Source organism: Callorhinchus milii, unplaced genomic scaffold, assembly GCF_018977255.1.
Source record: "Callorhinchus milii isolate IMCB2004 unplaced genomic scaffold, IMCB_Cmil_1.0 Scaffold4, whole genome shotgun sequence".
Classification (NCBI taxonomy): Eukaryota; Metazoa; Chordata; class Chondrichthyes; order Chimaeriformes; family Callorhinchidae; genus Callorhinchus; species Callorhinchus milii.
Genome location: NW_024704745.1, coordinates 18,708,024 through 18,727,194, shown reverse-complemented (window position 1 = coordinate 18,727,194; position 19,171 = coordinate 18,708,024). Strand labels below are relative to the sequence as shown.

General features: G+C 39.4%; 1 protein-coding gene across 1 annotated transcript in view; it reads left to right on the top strand.

Annotated features, from left to right (window-relative positions):
* Positions 1-17,261, top strand: part of ace2 (angiotensin I converting enzyme 2) — a 29,071-nt gene extending 11,810 nt beyond the window's left edge. Inside the window, exons 8-20 of the mRNA XM_007891654.2 lie at positions 487-659; positions 4,124-4,350; positions 5,163-5,307; positions 8,482-8,580; positions 9,132-9,254; positions 10,021-10,199; positions 11,447-11,485; positions 12,539-12,571; positions 13,177-13,235; positions 13,979-14,079; positions 15,002-15,115; positions 15,738-15,932; positions 17,033-17,261. Of these exons, the coding sequence (XP_007889845.1) occupies positions 487-659; positions 4,124-4,350; positions 5,163-5,307; positions 8,482-8,580; positions 9,132-9,254; positions 10,021-10,199; positions 11,447-11,485; positions 12,539-12,571; positions 13,177-13,235; positions 13,979-14,079; positions 15,002-15,115; positions 15,738-15,932; positions 17,033-17,153 (1,608 nt within the window). The 3' untranslated portion in view covers positions 17,154-17,261. The remainder of the gene's footprint in view (positions 1-486; positions 660-4,123; positions 4,351-5,162; positions 5,308-8,481; positions 8,581-9,131; positions 9,255-10,020; positions 10,200-11,446; positions 11,486-12,538; positions 12,572-13,176; positions 13,236-13,978; positions 14,080-15,001; positions 15,116-15,737; positions 15,933-17,032) is intronic.
* The last annotated feature ends 1,910 nt before the right edge of the window (positions 17,262-19,171 follow it).

The following is a 19,171-nucleotide window of genomic DNA, read 5'->3' as shown; positions in this document are numbered from 1 at the left end:
GAGAAGCAAGAGCGATATTTACCGCAGTTTAAACATTGGAATTTATACTCTTATTTTGAGATGCATGAAATACTTTGTGCATCTGGCTTCATTTTCAATTTAACTCAATTTTACTCAATAATGACACAATTCTATCACTCCTGCCTCTTGTCTTTTTGATCATGTGCAAGAATGCCACCTAGTGGGCTCCTACACGAATAGGGCTGCTCTCGTGTTTCTTTCTTAATATTGCATGTCGATTTACATCAATGGAAAATTACATATTTGACTGATTTGTGTTGCTTATTCAGGTGGAGTTCACAAATTCTTTTGGTTTCAACACGAACAGGTTAATTCATCGTAGGACTTTATTAGTATGTGTACAGCTGAAAGAATTAGGTTACATGTATAGCAAACCACACAATATTATTATTATTATGACCCTGGAATGAAAGGCAGTAACTTTAGTGCCTTGTCACATTTGACTGAAATATTTCCTTGTTTTAGGGCTGGACTGCAAAAAGAATGTTTGAATCAGCAGATAAATTCTTTCAGTCTGTGGGCCTTCAGCCGATGAATGACAATTTTTGGAAAAATTCCATGATTGAGTTACCCACCGATGGACGCAAAGTTGTCTGTCATCCAACAGCGTGGGACATGGGGAATAGGGTTGATTTCAGGTACTTACAATTAACTATAGTCTCTAAACTACTGCTAAAAATGTAACATAGTTAAATGTGTTCATATTTTTCTTTGTTAGAGGATATATGGTATGTGCTAATTATTTATGGTGACAACTTATCTCAAGGGCAGCATATACAATTTAATAATAATAATCCTTGCACTTGCTACAGCACCTTATCATGTCTTCAAGTTGTCTCAATTTGCTTCACAGAATATAGTATAAGGTGAATCGACTGTATATTTTATGGGCGAAATGCGGCAGCCAATTGCGCACAGCAGTATCCCACAAACAGTCGTGGATTGAATGACCAATTTATTATTATTTTTTGACACATTTCACAATTTCACACTGTGTAAATTATATTGTGCCTTTCATGTCAGGCGGATGCCCAAAGCGCTTTACACAGCTAGCTGGGCACCTGAAAAAAAACTTTGAATTGGTCTGTAATGGGAGTATGGTGATTGTGTTTCCCTGCTTGGCAGTGATCTGAAATCATTCTAAAAGAAAAATTAAAAAGTCATACAAGCAGCTAACATTCAAAAAGCGAAATCTATCCCCAATTTAAAACAAATATTGGGACAGTTCTTGAATGCAAATACAAAAACTGGAAATAGGAGAGATGTCCAGGACAAAACTGACCACATGTTCTGTTTTTGTGATTATCACATCATGTATTGCACACTATCCCCCTATATTTAAAGGGACTTTATCAACTGATTAGGTTAAGCTAAAATTTACAAGTGAAACTGGAAGTAGAGACAAGAGTTAAGAAATACATGCCTGATTGTGCGGGAAATGTGCCTATCTTATGATCAAAATAAAAACTACTGTCTTTTTTTTAAAAATGGGAACTTACATTTATGTCTTTGATTCAGTCTGGCTTAGTGGTTACACTTTCATTTCTGAATCAGAAAGTTGTGGGTTGAGCCCGAGGTTGGGACTTGGAATCAGATCGACAAAGCTGACCCTCGAATGCAGTGCTGGGGGTGGGGGGGTGGGTATTGCATTGTCCTAGGAGCCGTCCTTCAGATGAGACGGTAACTGAGGTCCCGTCTGCTTGTTCTAGTGGGCGTTAAAGATCCCATGGCACTATTCAAAAAGAAAATGCAGTTTCTCCCGGTGCCCTGGCCAAAAAATCCCCCAAATAAAATCGGTCACTCATGCCATGGCTGTTTGTGGGACATTCCTGGGTGCAATCCGCCCACAAAATATACAGTGAACCCACTTTACAGTATAACATGTGAAGCACTTTGAGATGTCTGGATGACATGAAATATCAAATGCATTGTGTGATATCAAATGCAAGGATTATTATTATCTTTACATAAGATATCAATAGAATATTAAAAGAGGAATACTAGAGGAAAAAAAATTCTATCCCAAAAATTTGGAAAAAAAACCAATTGGTTTTCTGGCAATTAAGACCCCTCCTGGCTAATTAATTCCATGCTTTGCCTTAGTCTCAAAAAGCAGCTAATATGGATTTTCACTCTGACCACAGAAAAACATCTGAAAATTACAGAAACATTCACTTGCACAAAGTGAAGAATTGTACAGTGACTCAGCCCCATCTTTTAAGCCACTATGATCTTTAAACCTACAGTTTTTTTTATGATAAAAATCCTTGCATTTGATATAGCACTTTTTCATGTTGTCGAGATGTCTCAAAATGTTTCACATTACTGTAAACTACTACTATGTACTACTCTAAAATCTGTATTTGTGAGTGAAATGCAGCAGCCAGTTTGTGCACAGTAATGTCTTACTAATAGCCATGGAGTGAGTAACCGATTTTATTTGGGGGATTGTTAGCCAAGAGACTGGGACAAACTCCCTTCCCTTTTCGAATAGTGCCATGGGATCTTTAACGTCCACCTGAACAGACAGATGGCACCTCGGTTTAACATCTCATCCGAAGAATGTTATCTCCTACAATGCAACCCCCCCCGGCACTGCATTGGAGTGTCAGCTTAGAATATGCGATTCCAAGTCCTTGAACCCACAACTTTCTGACTTAGAGTGGAGAGTATGACCACTGAGATAGGTTGACATCCGTCTAAAAATTTCTCTGTATATTTCCATTCCAGACTTTTTTATGTTTCCGATCTTGAAATTGTGAATGTTAAACTTAAACATTAAACTTCAAGGAACAAGAAAAAAACATTTAAATTTAATAAGCTCAAGAAAATAAAATTTGGTGCACTCACCTCTGCTCTGCTCAGCGAGAAACTTGACAAAACAATACCACAGTTTGTGTGCCACATGCCTCTGGAACTCCATCCCACAGCCCTTCTGCCCTTGCCTCCTTCAAGATCCTCCTCTTCGACCGTGCCTTTGGTCACCCTCCGACCCCTACCCTCCCTGCACTCCACCGCTCCTGATCCCAACCACCAGCTCGGGTGCGGATCCCCGACTGTCCAGCGCCTTGGGACGTCCTCCTGATGTGAAAGGCGCTATACAAATGTAATTTGTTGTTGTTGTGGGAAGTGGCAGGTGTGTTATGCACGTGTGTTATTACGAAATTGCTCTTTTCAGTAATCTACACGTGACATCTCTCAGTGTCCAGTATATTTGGAATGCATATTGAGCCGATCTCACTCACACTAGTATAAAGTGGAATTTTGGGATGGAATATTTAGGTCTTAAACTATAGTTACCTATTCAAACTAGAACTATGACAACTTATTGCATCTCTCTCAGGCTCAAATACATTTAAGGAAAGTCAAGTTCAGTCCTTATATATATCTTGTTTCTTTGCCTAACTATAGTAACAATGATGTATGAGAGATGTAGTTATATAAGATATAACTGGCCTAAGCCTCTGTTGTACCAAAACCTCCTGTGTACCGTGAATGAATTGACAATTACTGTTCATCTGCATTGTACTTTAAGAATAAGGTTCCTCGAGAGATTCTAGAGTTTGTTTTTACAAAATAATAAGCTCATATTGGCTCATATGGTCATAAGACTATACACCATTTATTGGTGCTTCCCGTCATTTGTCAACACTGCAATTTACTTTGACTTCTTTGCGTTGTTCATTCAAATTACCATCACTTGAAGTTGACACTTTTTCCAAAGTAAAGTAATCTTATTTTGATTTGTGCTGCTAGAAATATAGAGATTAACTTGCAGTCTATGTGTTATATGATCTTGGTTGAACAGGGAGAACTCTTTAGCCTTTCATTGATAGCCAGCTATAATCTAGTTTATACCACGATATGCCTCTTGTGGCACGCGTATCTTGTTGTTGTAACTTTCCTGTTATTGCCCAATTTGAAACATTCTTTGCCATCTCCAACTCTGTCTCTCACAATCCTCATGAGGGTTGCACATATCTCGGACAGTCCTGCTTTCCTGAATGGATGAGATCTTTGGTCATATCATAAATTGTATGTAACAAAAAGAATGGAGAGAGAAGTTCGCCTAATGGACATGTTTTTTCCTATTGACATGCAGGATTAAAATGTGCACTAAAATTAATATGGAAGACTTCTTGACCGTACACCATGAAATGGGCCATATTCAGTATGACATGGAGTACGCACACCTTCCTTACTTGTTGCGTGACGGGGCAAATGAAGGCTTCCATGAGGGAGTAGGAGAGATCATGTCCCTTTCAGCAGCTACTCCAAAGCATCTCAAATCACTGGGTCTTCTCCCAGCATCTTTTATTGAAACTAGTAGTAAGTACTTGAAATACTGTTTTTTAAAAAATACTTTGAATTATAACAATAATAATTAATAATAATGCTTGCATTTGATATAGCATCTTATTGCCTTATTGAAACATCTCAAAGCTCTTCACAGGATTTACTCTAGGATGTAGTGGCTGTGTATTCTTCAGGCTTATCCTTATTAACTTCTTGGGAAAGATTCCTTATTAAAGAATCTAGTTAAGAAATATTGCATATTATAACGCTCTGTTATGATTTTTTTTACTGGCAGAACTGCCATATCACTTCTCAAAGCTGAAAAAGAGAGACTTAGCTAATGTCAGCAATAGAATGTTCTCAAAACAAAAGCTCAGATTGGCATTTTTCTTGGCCTCCACACTAATCTGCAACGCTACTGAACTGGTTACTCCATTTATTCAGTGAACACTGGCCTGTTTCATGTTCCCCTTCTGATCTGCCCCACTAGCAGTGGGCGAGCTATCAATCATTGTGTCCCCGCTCACTGGAATTCCATGCTTCTCTGTAATCCCTCTGACTCACCCCTCCATCCCTCCCCAACTTTAAAGCCTGCCACAAGACTTGCCTATTTGACCATGTTTTCAGTCATCTTTCACCTCCCCCTCTTCAAATCCTATTTCTCCATGGCTCACATGCCAACCAGCCGTGTAAAGTACTTCAGACCTCCTCCTGATGTGAAAGGCTTTATGAAAATGTAGACTGAATTCTGAAGGTTTCTATATTGTAAATATGCTGTAAACTTTTTTTAAAACAATTGGTTGTTTTCATCAGAACAATGACGAGTCTGGTTCTTTCTATCATAGAGATCGATATAAATTTTCTACTGAAGCAGGCCTTAAGTATTGTTGGCACTCTTCCCTTCACGTTCATGATGGAGCAATGGAGGTGGAAAATGTTCAGAGGGGAGATCCCCAAAGATCAGTGGATGAAAAAATTCTGGGAAATGAAGTAAGTGATTATGTTTATAAATTTTAGGAATAGCTTTTTGGTTCTTGTATTCATTCATAGAACCTTAGATCCATAGAAATTTACAGCACAGAAGAAAGCCATTTACGCCATTGCGTCTGCTGGCTTTTCTAAAGGATAATCCTTTTGGTACTATTTATCTGCTCTTTTCCTATATCCTTGTAGTTTATTCCTTTTTATTTATAGATATTCAATATGTAAGCAAACACAGAAACAGAAAACTGAGTCATTTAATAGTTCAACTGTAGGATGTTCCTTGGGAGAAATTGTTGAAAACATTACCTGGTTTACAGTGACCAATTTAGAGACACAAATAGTTTTCACTTGGGAGGATTACAATTAGGTCAATTACTATCACATTTTCAAGGAACAGCCTACCCAAAATGATTATCTATAGTCGACCCCGTTATAACATGAATTATTGATTTTATGAAATGAGAACCCATATTATAACAGATCATATTATAGCACAATCCATGGATAGCACTTCTGGATCATCACTGATGACACTGCCGTTGACATCATGAGCTTGTGTACAGCACACAGAATACTAGCTGGTCAGGTGTGTTTGCCCTTACAAGCATTTCCAGCAGTTGCTGGTGTCTCTACTGGTGGGAGACGGGGTGTGTGGAGACACACAAATCTCTGCGTTAAGCAGAGGTAGCTGGCCAGTCGAGCTGGTTGTGTATCACACTTCTAGTGTATCGCCACAGGTCCACAGTGTGCCCAAGGTATATACTGACCTGCAGTATACTGTGTATAACAGAATGTACTGAAAAACTCAGAAACATCAGCATTTGTATCTTAACATTACAAAAAAAAAGCAGCTAGACTAGACTCAATTGACTTAGATAGGGTGGATAGAGAAAGATTGTTTCAGGGATCTGGAACTCGAGGGCAGAGTTTTAAAGTCAGAACTGGAAACAGAGATCAGAACAGAAATTAGGATAAAGGTTTTCATACAGAGTGATGGGAGTGTGGAATTCTCTATCACAGTCAGTTGTTGGGGCGGCAATGATGTCCGCATTCAAAACAAACAGGACACATGGTTAAAATTGATGGATACAGGGGAAAAGCCAGGATATGGGACAAGAGATAGAACTTAGGATAGACACTTGTATGGAATATAAACACTGGTCCAACTGATTCTGATCTGTACTTTCTATTAATGTAAAAATAGAAGGCAGAGGAAGCTGAAAGAGACTTACGGGTATTACTTGACTGTGCACTTACCATATGAACATTATGTGGCAACAATAAAGAAGGCAACAGGATGTTGGGATATATCACCAGTTGAATTCAGATTCCCAGAAGTTCTGCCTCAAATTGCACAGTGCTATGGTCAGATTGCACTAGAGTACTGTATTTAGTTGTAGTCGCTGTCACATAAGAGGGTTGCCCAGGTCCTCATAGCATTTGCAGATATGACAACGAGAATGATCCCCAATGTTAGATGAATGAGATATATAAGCAACAATTACACAAGTTAGGGCTCTTCATCCTTGAAAAGAGACCATTTTAAATGGGTTGAGAAGATAAACTCAGAATAACATATTCTAAAATGCTAAGCAGAACAAAAGGGAACCAGTTGCAAAGGTTGCAACAAGCAATCTCAGGACAGATATCAGGAAGTTTATCTCAGCCAAAGAGCTTCATTCATCTGATCCAGTCTTGTGAAAAGTACAATACTAATCAACTACTTTGCCAAATTTCTTACTGTAAATAAATCATTTTCAAATTGCTTGATATTCAATGAACTTGGGTCAATACTGTCTGTTGCAAAACGAGCTGCAGCAAGAATTTGCTGGTCCTACAGATTTTACTGTATTCAATATTTTCAACCTGATTTAATAACAAGATGAAATGCAAAATACTGCAGAGGCTGGAAATCTGAAACAAATACAGAAGTCGCTGGGAACACTCAGCAGGTCAGGCAGCATATATAGAGAAAGGAAAGTGAGTCAATGTCTCAGGTCAATGTTCTGACAAAGAGTCATGGACCTGAAATGTTGACTCACTTTCTTTTCTCCATAAATGCTGCCTGACCTGCTGAGTGTTCCCAGCGGCTTCTGTATTTTTTAATAACGAGATGAGTTGTGTATATGAGTTATATAAGATTACTTGAAGGTCTAAAGGGAATTAAGGAAGTAAATAGTATTTCTCTTCCTAGATTTTCAAGAAACAGTGAGTGATTTCAATATGAGCTTCTATATTGAGGACATAATCCCAAAAAAGTAAAATTTGAAATTGGTACTGAAATTCTTGTAATAAATTGAAGTACCAGCATGTACTCGGTTGTTGAATTGGTTTTGTTTCGTGGTTATGAGGCAATACTTAACTCTTGAATTAGGAAGTAAATAATATTTCTCTTCCTAGATTTGCAAGAAACAGTGAGTGACTTCAATATGAACTTCTGTATTGAGAACGTAGATGTTTTTACATACATGATATGCCCATCTCATCTATATATAATGGGGAAAAATTTGCAGCATGTGATTTAACATCAATGATAATGGATAATGTGGAGTCCTGTAGCTCAGTGGTTAGAGCACTTGCCTTGCAAGCGAGACACCTGGGTTCAATTCCAGGCAGGGCGAAACCTTGGGCAAGTTTCGTTACTCCACACCCCTAATAATAATCCCTCCAAAACAAAACAATAATAAATTGGTCATTTTCAATACACGACTGTTTGTGGGACACTGCTGTGCGCAATTGGCTGCCGCGTTTCGCCTACAAATATACAGTCAATTCACTTTACAGTAAATTCTGTAAAGCACTTTGAGACGTCTAGAAGACATGAAAAGCGCTATATCAAATGCAAGGATTATTATTGTTATAATTCTCACAAGGACAAAATATCCAGTTGTTGAGGCTGAACGTCCCTCTGTAGAATGGTTTTAGGTAGTTGGGACCATATCAAATTCAGGAACATTACACCCAACATCCATGCAAAGTATGTAATTTCCTAGTGCTAAAATTCAGAATCATAAAGTTGACGCACAAAGAATGTTGTATTTATTAATATTTAGGAAATAAATGGTATGAGCTTTTTGGAGAATTGATATTATGAAATGTGCCTAATGATTCTTTGTTTATCTTTGTCTTTGTGCCTTTCTTTAAAACTACATCTAAGAAATTGTCCTTTTTCTTTCTTAGACGGGAATTTGTTGGTGTTGTCGAACCTGTCCCCCATGATGAAACTTACTGTGATCCTGCTGCTCTGTTCCATATTGCTAATGACTATTCCTTTATAAGGTAAGAGTACAGAATTTCTATCCTGTATTGATAAATCCTCAGCTTTACTTTTTATTACATGGTCACCTTCCTGGAGCTTACAATGATTGGGGTCTAATTTACGGTATTCCTAAATAAGGAATCTGAGTTCAATACCATCAATGTGGTTTACACATCATATGTCACAATTTACTTCCTCATAATCTCTCACGTTTCAGTCATGAGGNTTTTTCCCTTCAAACAAAATGTATTATGTGCTGAATTTATCTTCAGAAATAATCCCCAAATTAACTTTAAAGTAACATTTGAAACTGTAATTAGGAACAACAGAGAATTTGTCTTTTTCTAACTTCCCTTTTGTGTTCAAAACTGCCCCTGATTTTACGAAGCTGGAAGTTGATTTCGGAAAAGCCATTTTTTTTCAAATTCAATTTGATTAAAGTTTTTGATTAATTCATGATTAATCTTCCAGTTTCTTCAATGCCTAAAGGTATTTTGCACCTTGACATCTTAAAAAGTACTCTATATAATATATAATAATAATATATGTGGTGTATGGTGAATGATTTCAGGTACTATACCAGGACTATATTCCAGTTCCAGTTCCAGGAAGCTCTGTGCCAAGCTGCTGGACACACTGGCCCACTACACAAATGTGATATCACCAACTCCACTAAAGCGGGCACAAAGCTCAGGTAGGTCCCAATAGATTTGATGCAATGATTGACTGCATTTTGTTTCAATTCTGTCCTCGGATGTGGGCCTTGTTTCCCAGAGAAAGTGGTGGTTTTTAAACTGCTATAGACCGTATGACAAAAGGGGGTCTCACAACATTGTCTGGGAAGGAATTTCAGAACGTTGACCCACCAACTGTAAAGGAGCAGTGATGTATGTCCAAGTCAGGATGGTGTGTGACTTGGGGAGGGTTATGGTGAGGTGATGACGTTGCACTGTTTGGCTCAATTCCACACTCTCCTCCCCCTTCACACACACCTTTATTTCGCTAGATTCACCATTCCATATACTCAGGTTAGAAGCTGTATTGACAAAAGCCTTTGAATTGCAAACAACTTACGATTACATATTGTTGGCAAAGAATGAAGCAAGCTTGCAGGCAGGGGTCTGTTTCTGTTAATAATAATCCTTGCATTTGATATAGCGCCTTTTCATGTCGTTGAGTCATCGCAAAGCGCTTTACAGTATATAACAACAAGATTATATTTGTATAGCGCCTTTCACGTCAGGAGGACGTCCCAAGGTGCTGAAACATTTTATATATTATAAAATGTAAAGTGCACTGTAAAGACTATATATTTTATGGGCTATCCTAACTTTGTATGAACTCTTCTTTACAATGGACGATGTACAAAGCAAAGGTTCTTTGATGGTGGTTGTTCATCATGCCTCTATCCAAAGATCCAAAGTTAGTAACCATGTTGTGTTTCTGTGTCTCCTATCCAGTAACATGCTTAAACTAGGAAAGTCAAAATCATGGACCAGAGCACTTGAAGAAGTAACTGGTCAAACCAGAATGAATGCTAGACCTCTTCTGAACTACTTCAAACCCTTGTATGAGTGGCTGAAGAAAGATAACCAGGACAAAGGCAGACATGTTGGTTGGGACCCCACCTGGACTCCATGTATGTACCCTATATGTTGATCTCTCTGTAATCTACCTAGCAGTACCATCTTTTCCATGGTCATTAACTCTTCCACCATGTATTTCACTCCTAACCTTTCCTATGCTTGTTACTGTAATGTGTAGCCTTAATGTAAACACAGCACACTAGTGATGTGGAAAGGCAACACAGGCCTCTTCTGACCATATTGCTCTACCAACACTTCACCAAATAACTGCTGGAAAGAGTCAATGGCACTGCTAATTGAAATGGTCTCCAGCATCCCTTAAAGAACACTCTCAAAATATAAGCAACAGCCTAGTCCCCAGGAATCTACTCACACATGGCATAGGACTTCTGTGGCAATCTTGGTGGTTCAGTTCCTGAACCAGATGGATCCCCATTACGTCAAAACTATACTGACGACAGAACAGACAGTTTGGCATATTCGCAGGACTTCTTGGGCAGACAAGGCACTGGGGGAAGGATTTTTTCTACTTGGCTCCTGCTAGTCTTGTTCTAAGTCTTCCAAGATGTCATTCTGCATGAAGGGCAGCATATAAATGTAAGCTGTTTCTGTTAATCTATAAGTCAAAGCCCTGACAGGTAGGGTGGTCTAGCTGGACAAGCAGCAGGAATATTACTATAAAGTATTTGGAATGACAATTTTACCTGATCAAATTCCAGAAGTACTCTGTGGTCCCCAAGCTTTGTCTTTGTCTATTACTTTGTTTATTACCTCCCAGAATTAGGTGAAGCAAGCTCTTGCCTCTGAAGCAAAGTGCGCATTCTATTTCTGACACAGGGACATTTCTTTGCTTGGATGGCATACATAATAATAATAATCCTTGCATCTGATTTAGCACCTGATCATGTCTTCGAGATGTGTCAAAGCACTTCATAGAATAAACTGTAAAGTGAATTGACTGTATATTATGTGGGCAAAACTCGGCAGCCAATTGCTCACAGTAGTATCCTGCAACCAGTCATGGATTGAGTGACAAATTTATTGTTATTATTTTTTTTGAAGGAATTATTACCCCCAGAAAAGCGATCCGCCAATCGACTAACAACTGAGTTCCTACTTACCGCTAGGTAAACAGAGTACATATGTGAAACTCTGTTTGGATACTCTTAAGTATTATGATGGATTTCGATGTGTGTCAAAATACCTGACTAACCAAAAAAGGGAAAGCTGTACTTTCCCAGTAGGATAACGGATAACAAAATGTTTGTAGTCTGCTTAGTAGTTTTTTGTTTTGTTTCAGACGCAGATAGACACCACGTTGACCTAATCAGTAAATCAGGTAAGAATGACCTCAATTCTGTGTGACTCATGAGAACATCACTTGTGTTGCAAACTAACAAGAGAGAACAGGAAAGCATTGTTTAGGCTCAGCCTCTATATACAGAACATTGAGGGAGGGATGGTTCAGGAGTCAGCACCAATCTAATGCACTCTGCAAATTCAACTCTGCCCTGACAGATAAGTGTTAATGTAATTGTAGTCAAAGGTTCAATACATTCTGGTCATATGCTTATTTTAGGCTACTGTGTGTGGTCATCCTGCCTGATGAAGGAGGTGCATCAACTTTGGACTACAGTCCAATTCATTGCCTCCCAGAATCCTTACCACACACTTCACAGGAGTTTTAACCATAAACGAGACCTCCCCCTTGACTCTAGCAACACTGAAACAACCAACAACAGATTACCTTTGTATACCGCCTTTCATGTCAGAAAGAACAGGGTCACCCCCAGCACAAAATACAAACAACAACAACTTAGATTTATATAGCGCCCTCCACGCCGGACGGTGTCTCAGAGCGCTTCACAGTAACGGATCCTGGGGCCGAACCAGGGGGGGAGGGGGAGGAAGGTGACCAAAGGCGCGGTCTAAAAGAAAGGTCTTCAGCTGAGACCTGAAAATAGGAAGAGAGGGGGTGAAGCGAAGGGAGTGAGGAAGGGAGTTCCAGAGCCTCGGGGCATAGTGGCTGAAGGCACGGCATCCGAGGGTGGAGCGAAGCACTCGGGGGACAAGGAGAAGACCAGACCCGGTGGAACGAAGGCAACGGGCACTGTTGTGAGGAGAGAGGAGGTCAGAGAGGTAGGGGGGTGCAGAGGAGTGGAGGGATTTGAAGACAAGGGTGAAGATCTTGAAGGCAATCCTCTCTGGGATAGGCAGCCAGTGCAGTCTGGCAAGGACTGGGATAATCGGGGAGCGGAGTTTGGTGCGGGTAAGAATGCGAAAGACTACTCCCCAGGGTTCTCACCAAACATGACATGAGGGCCTATCATTTCACAGCAGCACCAACAGTAACATAGTGCTTGTAGTTTGTTAATATTTTTTTTGTTTCCAGATGAAGAGCAATTTGACCAGAAGTCTGTCTCAGGTAAGAATGTTCGTAATTCTGGGTAGCTCCTGGGAAAATAACAAGAGAGAATGGGAGACGACAATGGAGGCTTAGCCTCCATATGTATTACGATCAGAGAGGGACTGTTAAGGTTTTGGTTTCAAACTTACGCATTCTCGAAATTCAATTCTATTGTGCCAGATAAATATTAACATAACTACGTGAAGGCATCCTGCATGTCACCAGAATCATGAAGCTTTGTTCTACCCAAAGCACCTATACAACCTTAAATAAAAGCAGAAGTCGCTGGGAACACTCAGCAGTTCAGGCAGCACCTAGAGGAAAATTAGTTAACGTTTTTCAGGTCGATGACCTTTTGTCAGAACGTATAGAACCTTTGCTGGTCTAAGCACTTTTATTTGTGCATGGATGCTTTATTTTCCACCTCTAACATGTAAGGCTTATCATAATTTACTAGATATTTTAAAATACAAGAAGTATTCCATTGAGGCCTCACAAAATGTAGTAAAATAAAACATATAAAATGCAGTAAGAATTAACTATTGTGCAGATTTTTAGATAAAATTTCAGGTTCCTTTGCTGAGCGTACAGAAAACCAAACTTTTATATCTTACTATTTTCAGAAGCTGCAGAGGCATTCAAAGTACGGATCAGCTTGAAGACTGCCCTTGGTGAGAAAGCAGTAAGTGTGCTTTTCAACAGAACAACAACAAATTATATTTGTATAGCACCTTTCATGTCAGGAGGATGTCCTAAGGCGCTGGACAGTCAGAGATTTGGATCGGGGTAGGGTGATGAGATCAGGGTGGGTGGAGGGCAGGAAGGGTAGGAGGGTGGCCGAATGCGCAGTCAAAGAGGAGGGTCTTGAGACTTGCTTTTTAAATAGTCACACACACACATCTCTGCAAGCAAATTATCAGTGGGAATCATCTGACACATTCTTTATGGGACATTGCTGTGCAAACTGGCTGCTGCATTTTGGCCACAAAATAATAATAATAATAATAATTCTTGCATTTGATGTAGCCCCTTATCACGCCTTCTAGTGAATTGACTGTATATTTTATGGGCGAAACGCAGCAGCAGTATCCCACAGACAGTCGTGGATTGAATTGACCAATTTTTTTTGAAGAAATTATCACCCCATGAAAGTGATCCACCAATCGACTAATATCCGGTGTTCCTGCTTACTGCTAGGTAAACAGAGCCGCATGGAGTAAGGAAACTTGCTCAACATTTTGCCCTGCCAGGAATCAAACTCAGTTCTCTCGCTTGCAAGGCGAGTGCTCTAACCACTGAACTATGGGAATCCACATATCTTGTGGAGTCTTGGGTCTGGTTATCCAATATTTTATGGCTATCCCTCTCAGGAAGAACTCATACAATTATAATCAGTTACTAACCAAACTGTTTATCTGCTTTCAGTATGAATGGAATGCAAACGAAGAATATTTTTTCCAAGCAACTGTAGCTTATTCCATGAGGAAATACTGGGCAGAGGTTAAAAGTGAAACTTTAAATTTTGAGTAAGTAATTGTGCATGGTTGTGTGTGAATCACGGCTTTTCCTGTGACACCCAGGATTACCTTGTCTCCTCTCACTATTCTTAGTCACCCTGTAGAAACTCCTTGGAAATAAATGTAATGTTCACTGAACAGTGTAATAATCAGGAGGTTTCACTATTTATTACGTTTTGTGATTTTCAAAAAAATATAACTGACCATTAATTTTTCAGCTCCAGTCATTTACTCCATTTAACTGTGGGGTTTTGTGGGGCTTTTGAGCAGTTACAATTGGTCATTTAATTCATAGCTCTTGTGTGCAAATTAGCTGGTATATTTGCAAATACACAGTCACTCCTCTATGAAGCACTTTGAGATGTTTTAGTGACATGATAAGGCACTATATCAAATGTAAGGGTTATTAGAGGATTATTGTAGTGAATAGACATGATGGGGTACTATTCAATTATTGTCATCTGTGAGTATCATGTGATTGTCACAGTCGTAAAATGAATTTATTAGTAGTGGTGGCAAGATGACAGGTGAAATGGTGCGAGATAACGGGTGAAATGATTGAAGAAGTTTCATTTCACTGCATGTTGTAAGGAGGGATTACAACAATAATAATTCTTGCATTTGAGACAGCAATATTATGATATTATGTAGTCAAAACTTCTCAAAGCTCTCCACAGAATTTACTGTCAAGTGTAGTGACTGCGTAGTTATAAATAAAAATCTAGGAGGTCTTTTTATTTTGAAAAAGAAGAATATAAATGAACTGGGGTAAAAGCAACTGGAATAGACTACAGTAGTCACCTCCAGTGGATGAGCTTGATGATCCCAATAGCCTCTTCCTATGTCATTTCAATGATTCTATGAACAGAACATGCTTCCTCTTTACCTGGGCTGGGCTACATTCCATTCATTTTATCNTTTTTTAATTCAGGATAACTCATGTGCACATGTCCAATTCTACTCAAAGGATTTCATTTTATTTTATTGTTAAGAACCCTAAGGACAACACGACTATTCCAAAAGCAGACGTGGAGCAAGCCATCAGGTAATGCAAGTTCCCAAACTAGTGCTACTTTTGCAGAATTAAAGGGGAAGCTGCATTCCTAGCTTGTGAGAGTTCTTCTTAGACGATAACCCATCAGATCAGGAAAGAAAATGAGAGTGATGTTATGTCACATCGGTTGCTTAAAATGGATATTTTAAGGTAATTTTTCATGTTAAAAAGAACTGCCCAAGGTCATGTTTGAACCAACTATAACCTCTTCTCCAAGTGACACTGTCAATAGTTTGGTGCAACACTGGAGATTTTAGAGCAGAGGTAGCCAACCTGTGGTCCGTGGGCTGGAAGTGGCCCACATGGCCGTCAAGAAGCAATGGTTCCATCGGTTCTTTCAGCAGCCTCCTGCAAGCCGAGGTAGATACCAAGCACTGGCTATATGAACATGTGTCAAAACAATAAATAATAATAATAATAATAATAAATAATCTCATCTTTGCTGTCAACAGACGGTGGAAAAATAGAACGAGATCCACTGGCCAATTACCCTGAGCTAATCTTTATTCAACTGATAGCGAGAAATGTCTTTCATATCCATGAACCTCATTTTGAAGTATCCTAAAGATTCCAAATATTTCAATACTATTTTGCTTATTTTCTATCCCAATAGGATGAATAAACATCGGTTCAACAGTGCATTTTTACTGGATGATAAAACGCTGGAATTTGTGGGCATTCCCCCCACTCTTGCGCCTCAGAGTAAATCCTCGGTGACAGTCTGGCTCATCCTGTTTGGAGTGGTCATGGGCATGGTTTGCATCGCGCTAGCTTTGCTGATTATTACCGGACAGAGAGCTAAAAAACAGTAAGTAACTCAGATTGAGTTAAACTGGCATTGCATGAAGTGACCTGAAACACCACATTTGTAGACAGCAACGCCAATGGTAACTGCCAGTCGGTTCAGGTACAATCATTGGGTGAGGGTAGGGGCATTGCATTGACACGCAGGGTCATTCAATAATTATTAACTGCAGTTGTTAGTGATGTGATAATTATCATCTTTACGTAGGTATAATGAACACATCAGGCATTGCATTTTTCACGTCTAGCTTCATAGCATTGTTCAGCCCATAGTGTGTAGTGTGAAAGAACAATTTAGTAAATAGCTGGAGCCTACAATGATATGATCATTACTGATGCTATGTGCCTATTATTGTTGCCTGGTATTTAACGAGAACAAAGGCACAATAGCAAAAAGACTTGGTAGGACTCACGTTTTAGCTGATTGCTATTGAAGGTGCTCGAGAATCTTGCTGTTTCTAGTGTAATCCTCAAAAATTTAAAAATGATGACACGTATTTAAATAGGTTTCAGTATGTCATGTTTAACTGGAAAGTTCAAAACTCAGATTGACCAGTAAGGTTGAAGAGGAGGGTTTTGAGAATGTGCCTTGAAGGAGGCAAGGGAGGGAGCGAAGCAAAGGGAATGTGGGATGGAGTTCCAAAGGTTGAGGGCAGAAAGGCTGAAGGTCTGAGCGCCAGTGGTGGGGCTGACTGACGTGGAGCAGACCTCAGCCTGCTGAGAGGAGGTTGATATGGCGTTGCTATACAAATGTAATAAGTGGGTCAGTTTGATGCATTCAATATTTAGTGCTTCAAATATCCTAAATTCTGAATCCCTTCCCCCACCCAAAGCATACTATTCTCAATTTTGAGGTGTATGATGCTGAGCTAGTGGCATTTGACTTGCAAATTGTGGTCTTTCACTGATAATAATTTGTTTTAGTAAATTGCAAACTTAAAACATTAGCAGCTAAGTAGCAGCTAGGAGCCCAAATTAGAGAGACTGAAGTCTCGCTGTGAAGTTACAGCTTTACAGCATTGTGGATTTCAGATCTGCATAAGATTAATAGCTGAGGGTGACCCATGGTAAATTAATGATATCGCTGTTCTTTCCCTGATATAGGAAGGCGAAGGAAACAGATGTATATGAAAATCCTAGTTCAATCGAAGAACCTGATTTTGACAAAGGGGTAAAGAATTCAGCTTTTACCATTGAAGAATCATTGAATAATACAGCAATGTAAAAGGAAGTTATCAAGGCATTTTTCTGTAACGTAAGACTTTGTGCAATTCCTTTAGCCTTGTCCTATTCAAACTCCTTTACTGGAAGAATTAAATGAGTTTAAACGTCACAGTTAAAGTCCATGTCATTCCTGAAAACAGAATTCATGCGATTTTATCAGTCTAGTATTATATGTGCCTTGATTGGGCTGCACACAAAACAAAATCTCCAGTACCCCCCAAAGTCTCTGTTAAGATTACACTCGGGAAAAGATATAGCCCTAATAATGTCTAGATATGAATGCCCTTATTGTACAATGGAGGGTCACTGTGATGAACTAGATTTATTACTGTAGCTGGAATGTGAGCCATACTAACCCTGGGCCTGGTGTTCAATGAGTGACTCAAACCTAAAATGTGAGAAAGGACTACAGAAAGTTCAGGTTGAAATAATGCATCCTCTTGTCTACCATGTACTATCATGTGTTTGAGACCAGCTGAGAGAGAGTTGCACACTGCCTATCTATCTTCTATACTAATAAAACCTGTCTGTCTGTCTGTCTGTCTGTGTGCTTCAAGAAGGATTTAAATAACTGATCGATAAAGAGACATGATTTATATTGCACCAGAAAGGTCTTGCATCTAGGAGTGACATGGGCATATTTGACATGGGTATCTCCTATCGTTCATGAGTTATAACCTAAAATGTATTTCAGTTTCGCATTTTTCAGTGCAGTTACACCTGGTGGCTGCTGAGTCAAACTGGTGCTGTGGCATCATGCTTAACAGAGCACCTATGTACACACATACACTGCAGTTACACCTGGTGGCCGCGTCAGCTGACCATGGCGCTGTGGCTTCCTACGTCATAGAGCACGCATGTAGCCAAGCGGCGGCTGGAACAAAATAAAGAACACAGACAAAGCTAAGCCGATGCAACAAAAACAAAATTACATTTTTAAAGCGCCTTTCACGTGGGGAGGACTTCCCAGTGATTATAAATTATACATTGTATTCATCATTGTAAAGATGCCTAAGCAAAAATCAAACCTTTCAGGATAAGTAAAAATACTAGACAAAAGAGAGAAGGCCCATTAAATGAAACTGAAGAACAACGAACAGTGCGGCTATAATTCAATGCTGAAAGGACTGACACAGCATGCCAAGATGAGTTGACCACTCAAAGAATAGCAAAGCCAAAATGATTCCTCCCACAGGAGTCCTCCCAGATGAGTATAGATAAAGATGAAATGTCTGTTTGTGTGTTTGTCTGTCTGTCAATCTACATTCCATATTGGATCCTTTGGTTGCAAGAGTAGCTGCAACGGGTAGAGCTAGTTATTGATAATTTGATACCTGCCTCACAGTGACCCTTCCCTTGTTTTAAATTATTAGACCCAAATGGGTATATTTGGGTGACTTCACCTAATAATGGATTTTCCATGTATGGGAAGATTATTTGCTTTGCAAAGCAGTGTGGAAATACTGCAGTAATAATTTGATCTTCTCATCCATCCAAACACTATCTGGCTATCCAAAGAGGATGGGTTACTCTCTCCTGAGGAAGCATGAGATACCAAATGATATAGCCTGGTTCATTTTCAGTGGTAGTTAGGGAGGGAGGACGGGGGGCGTCTATTAAATTTTACAACCTCTTTGTATCCCACTTTGGGGGTTGCAGACCAATAAAAATATAAAGATCCAATTTCACAGAGTCCACATTATTCTCTCTCGATTTCCACCCAAGGTCTTCTAATGTATGGCTTATCCATACAGTTTACTGTGTTTGAAGTCCACATAGGAAGCAATTTTTACCACTGGTGAAAGTTAGCACCTTACCTCTTTCCTGAGGATGCTTTTTTTTTAATTCTCATTGTTAAATGATGCATAGAATTCTCAAGCTTTTCTTCCTCTCCCTGCTTGGAACATTCATGCTGTATTTCCTCCTTGTTATGAGATTCACTTCTGAAATCCTCTATCTTTCACCCTCTCTCTCTCTGCTCTGTAAGACATCACTTTGACTGTGTCTTCGGCAACCTCC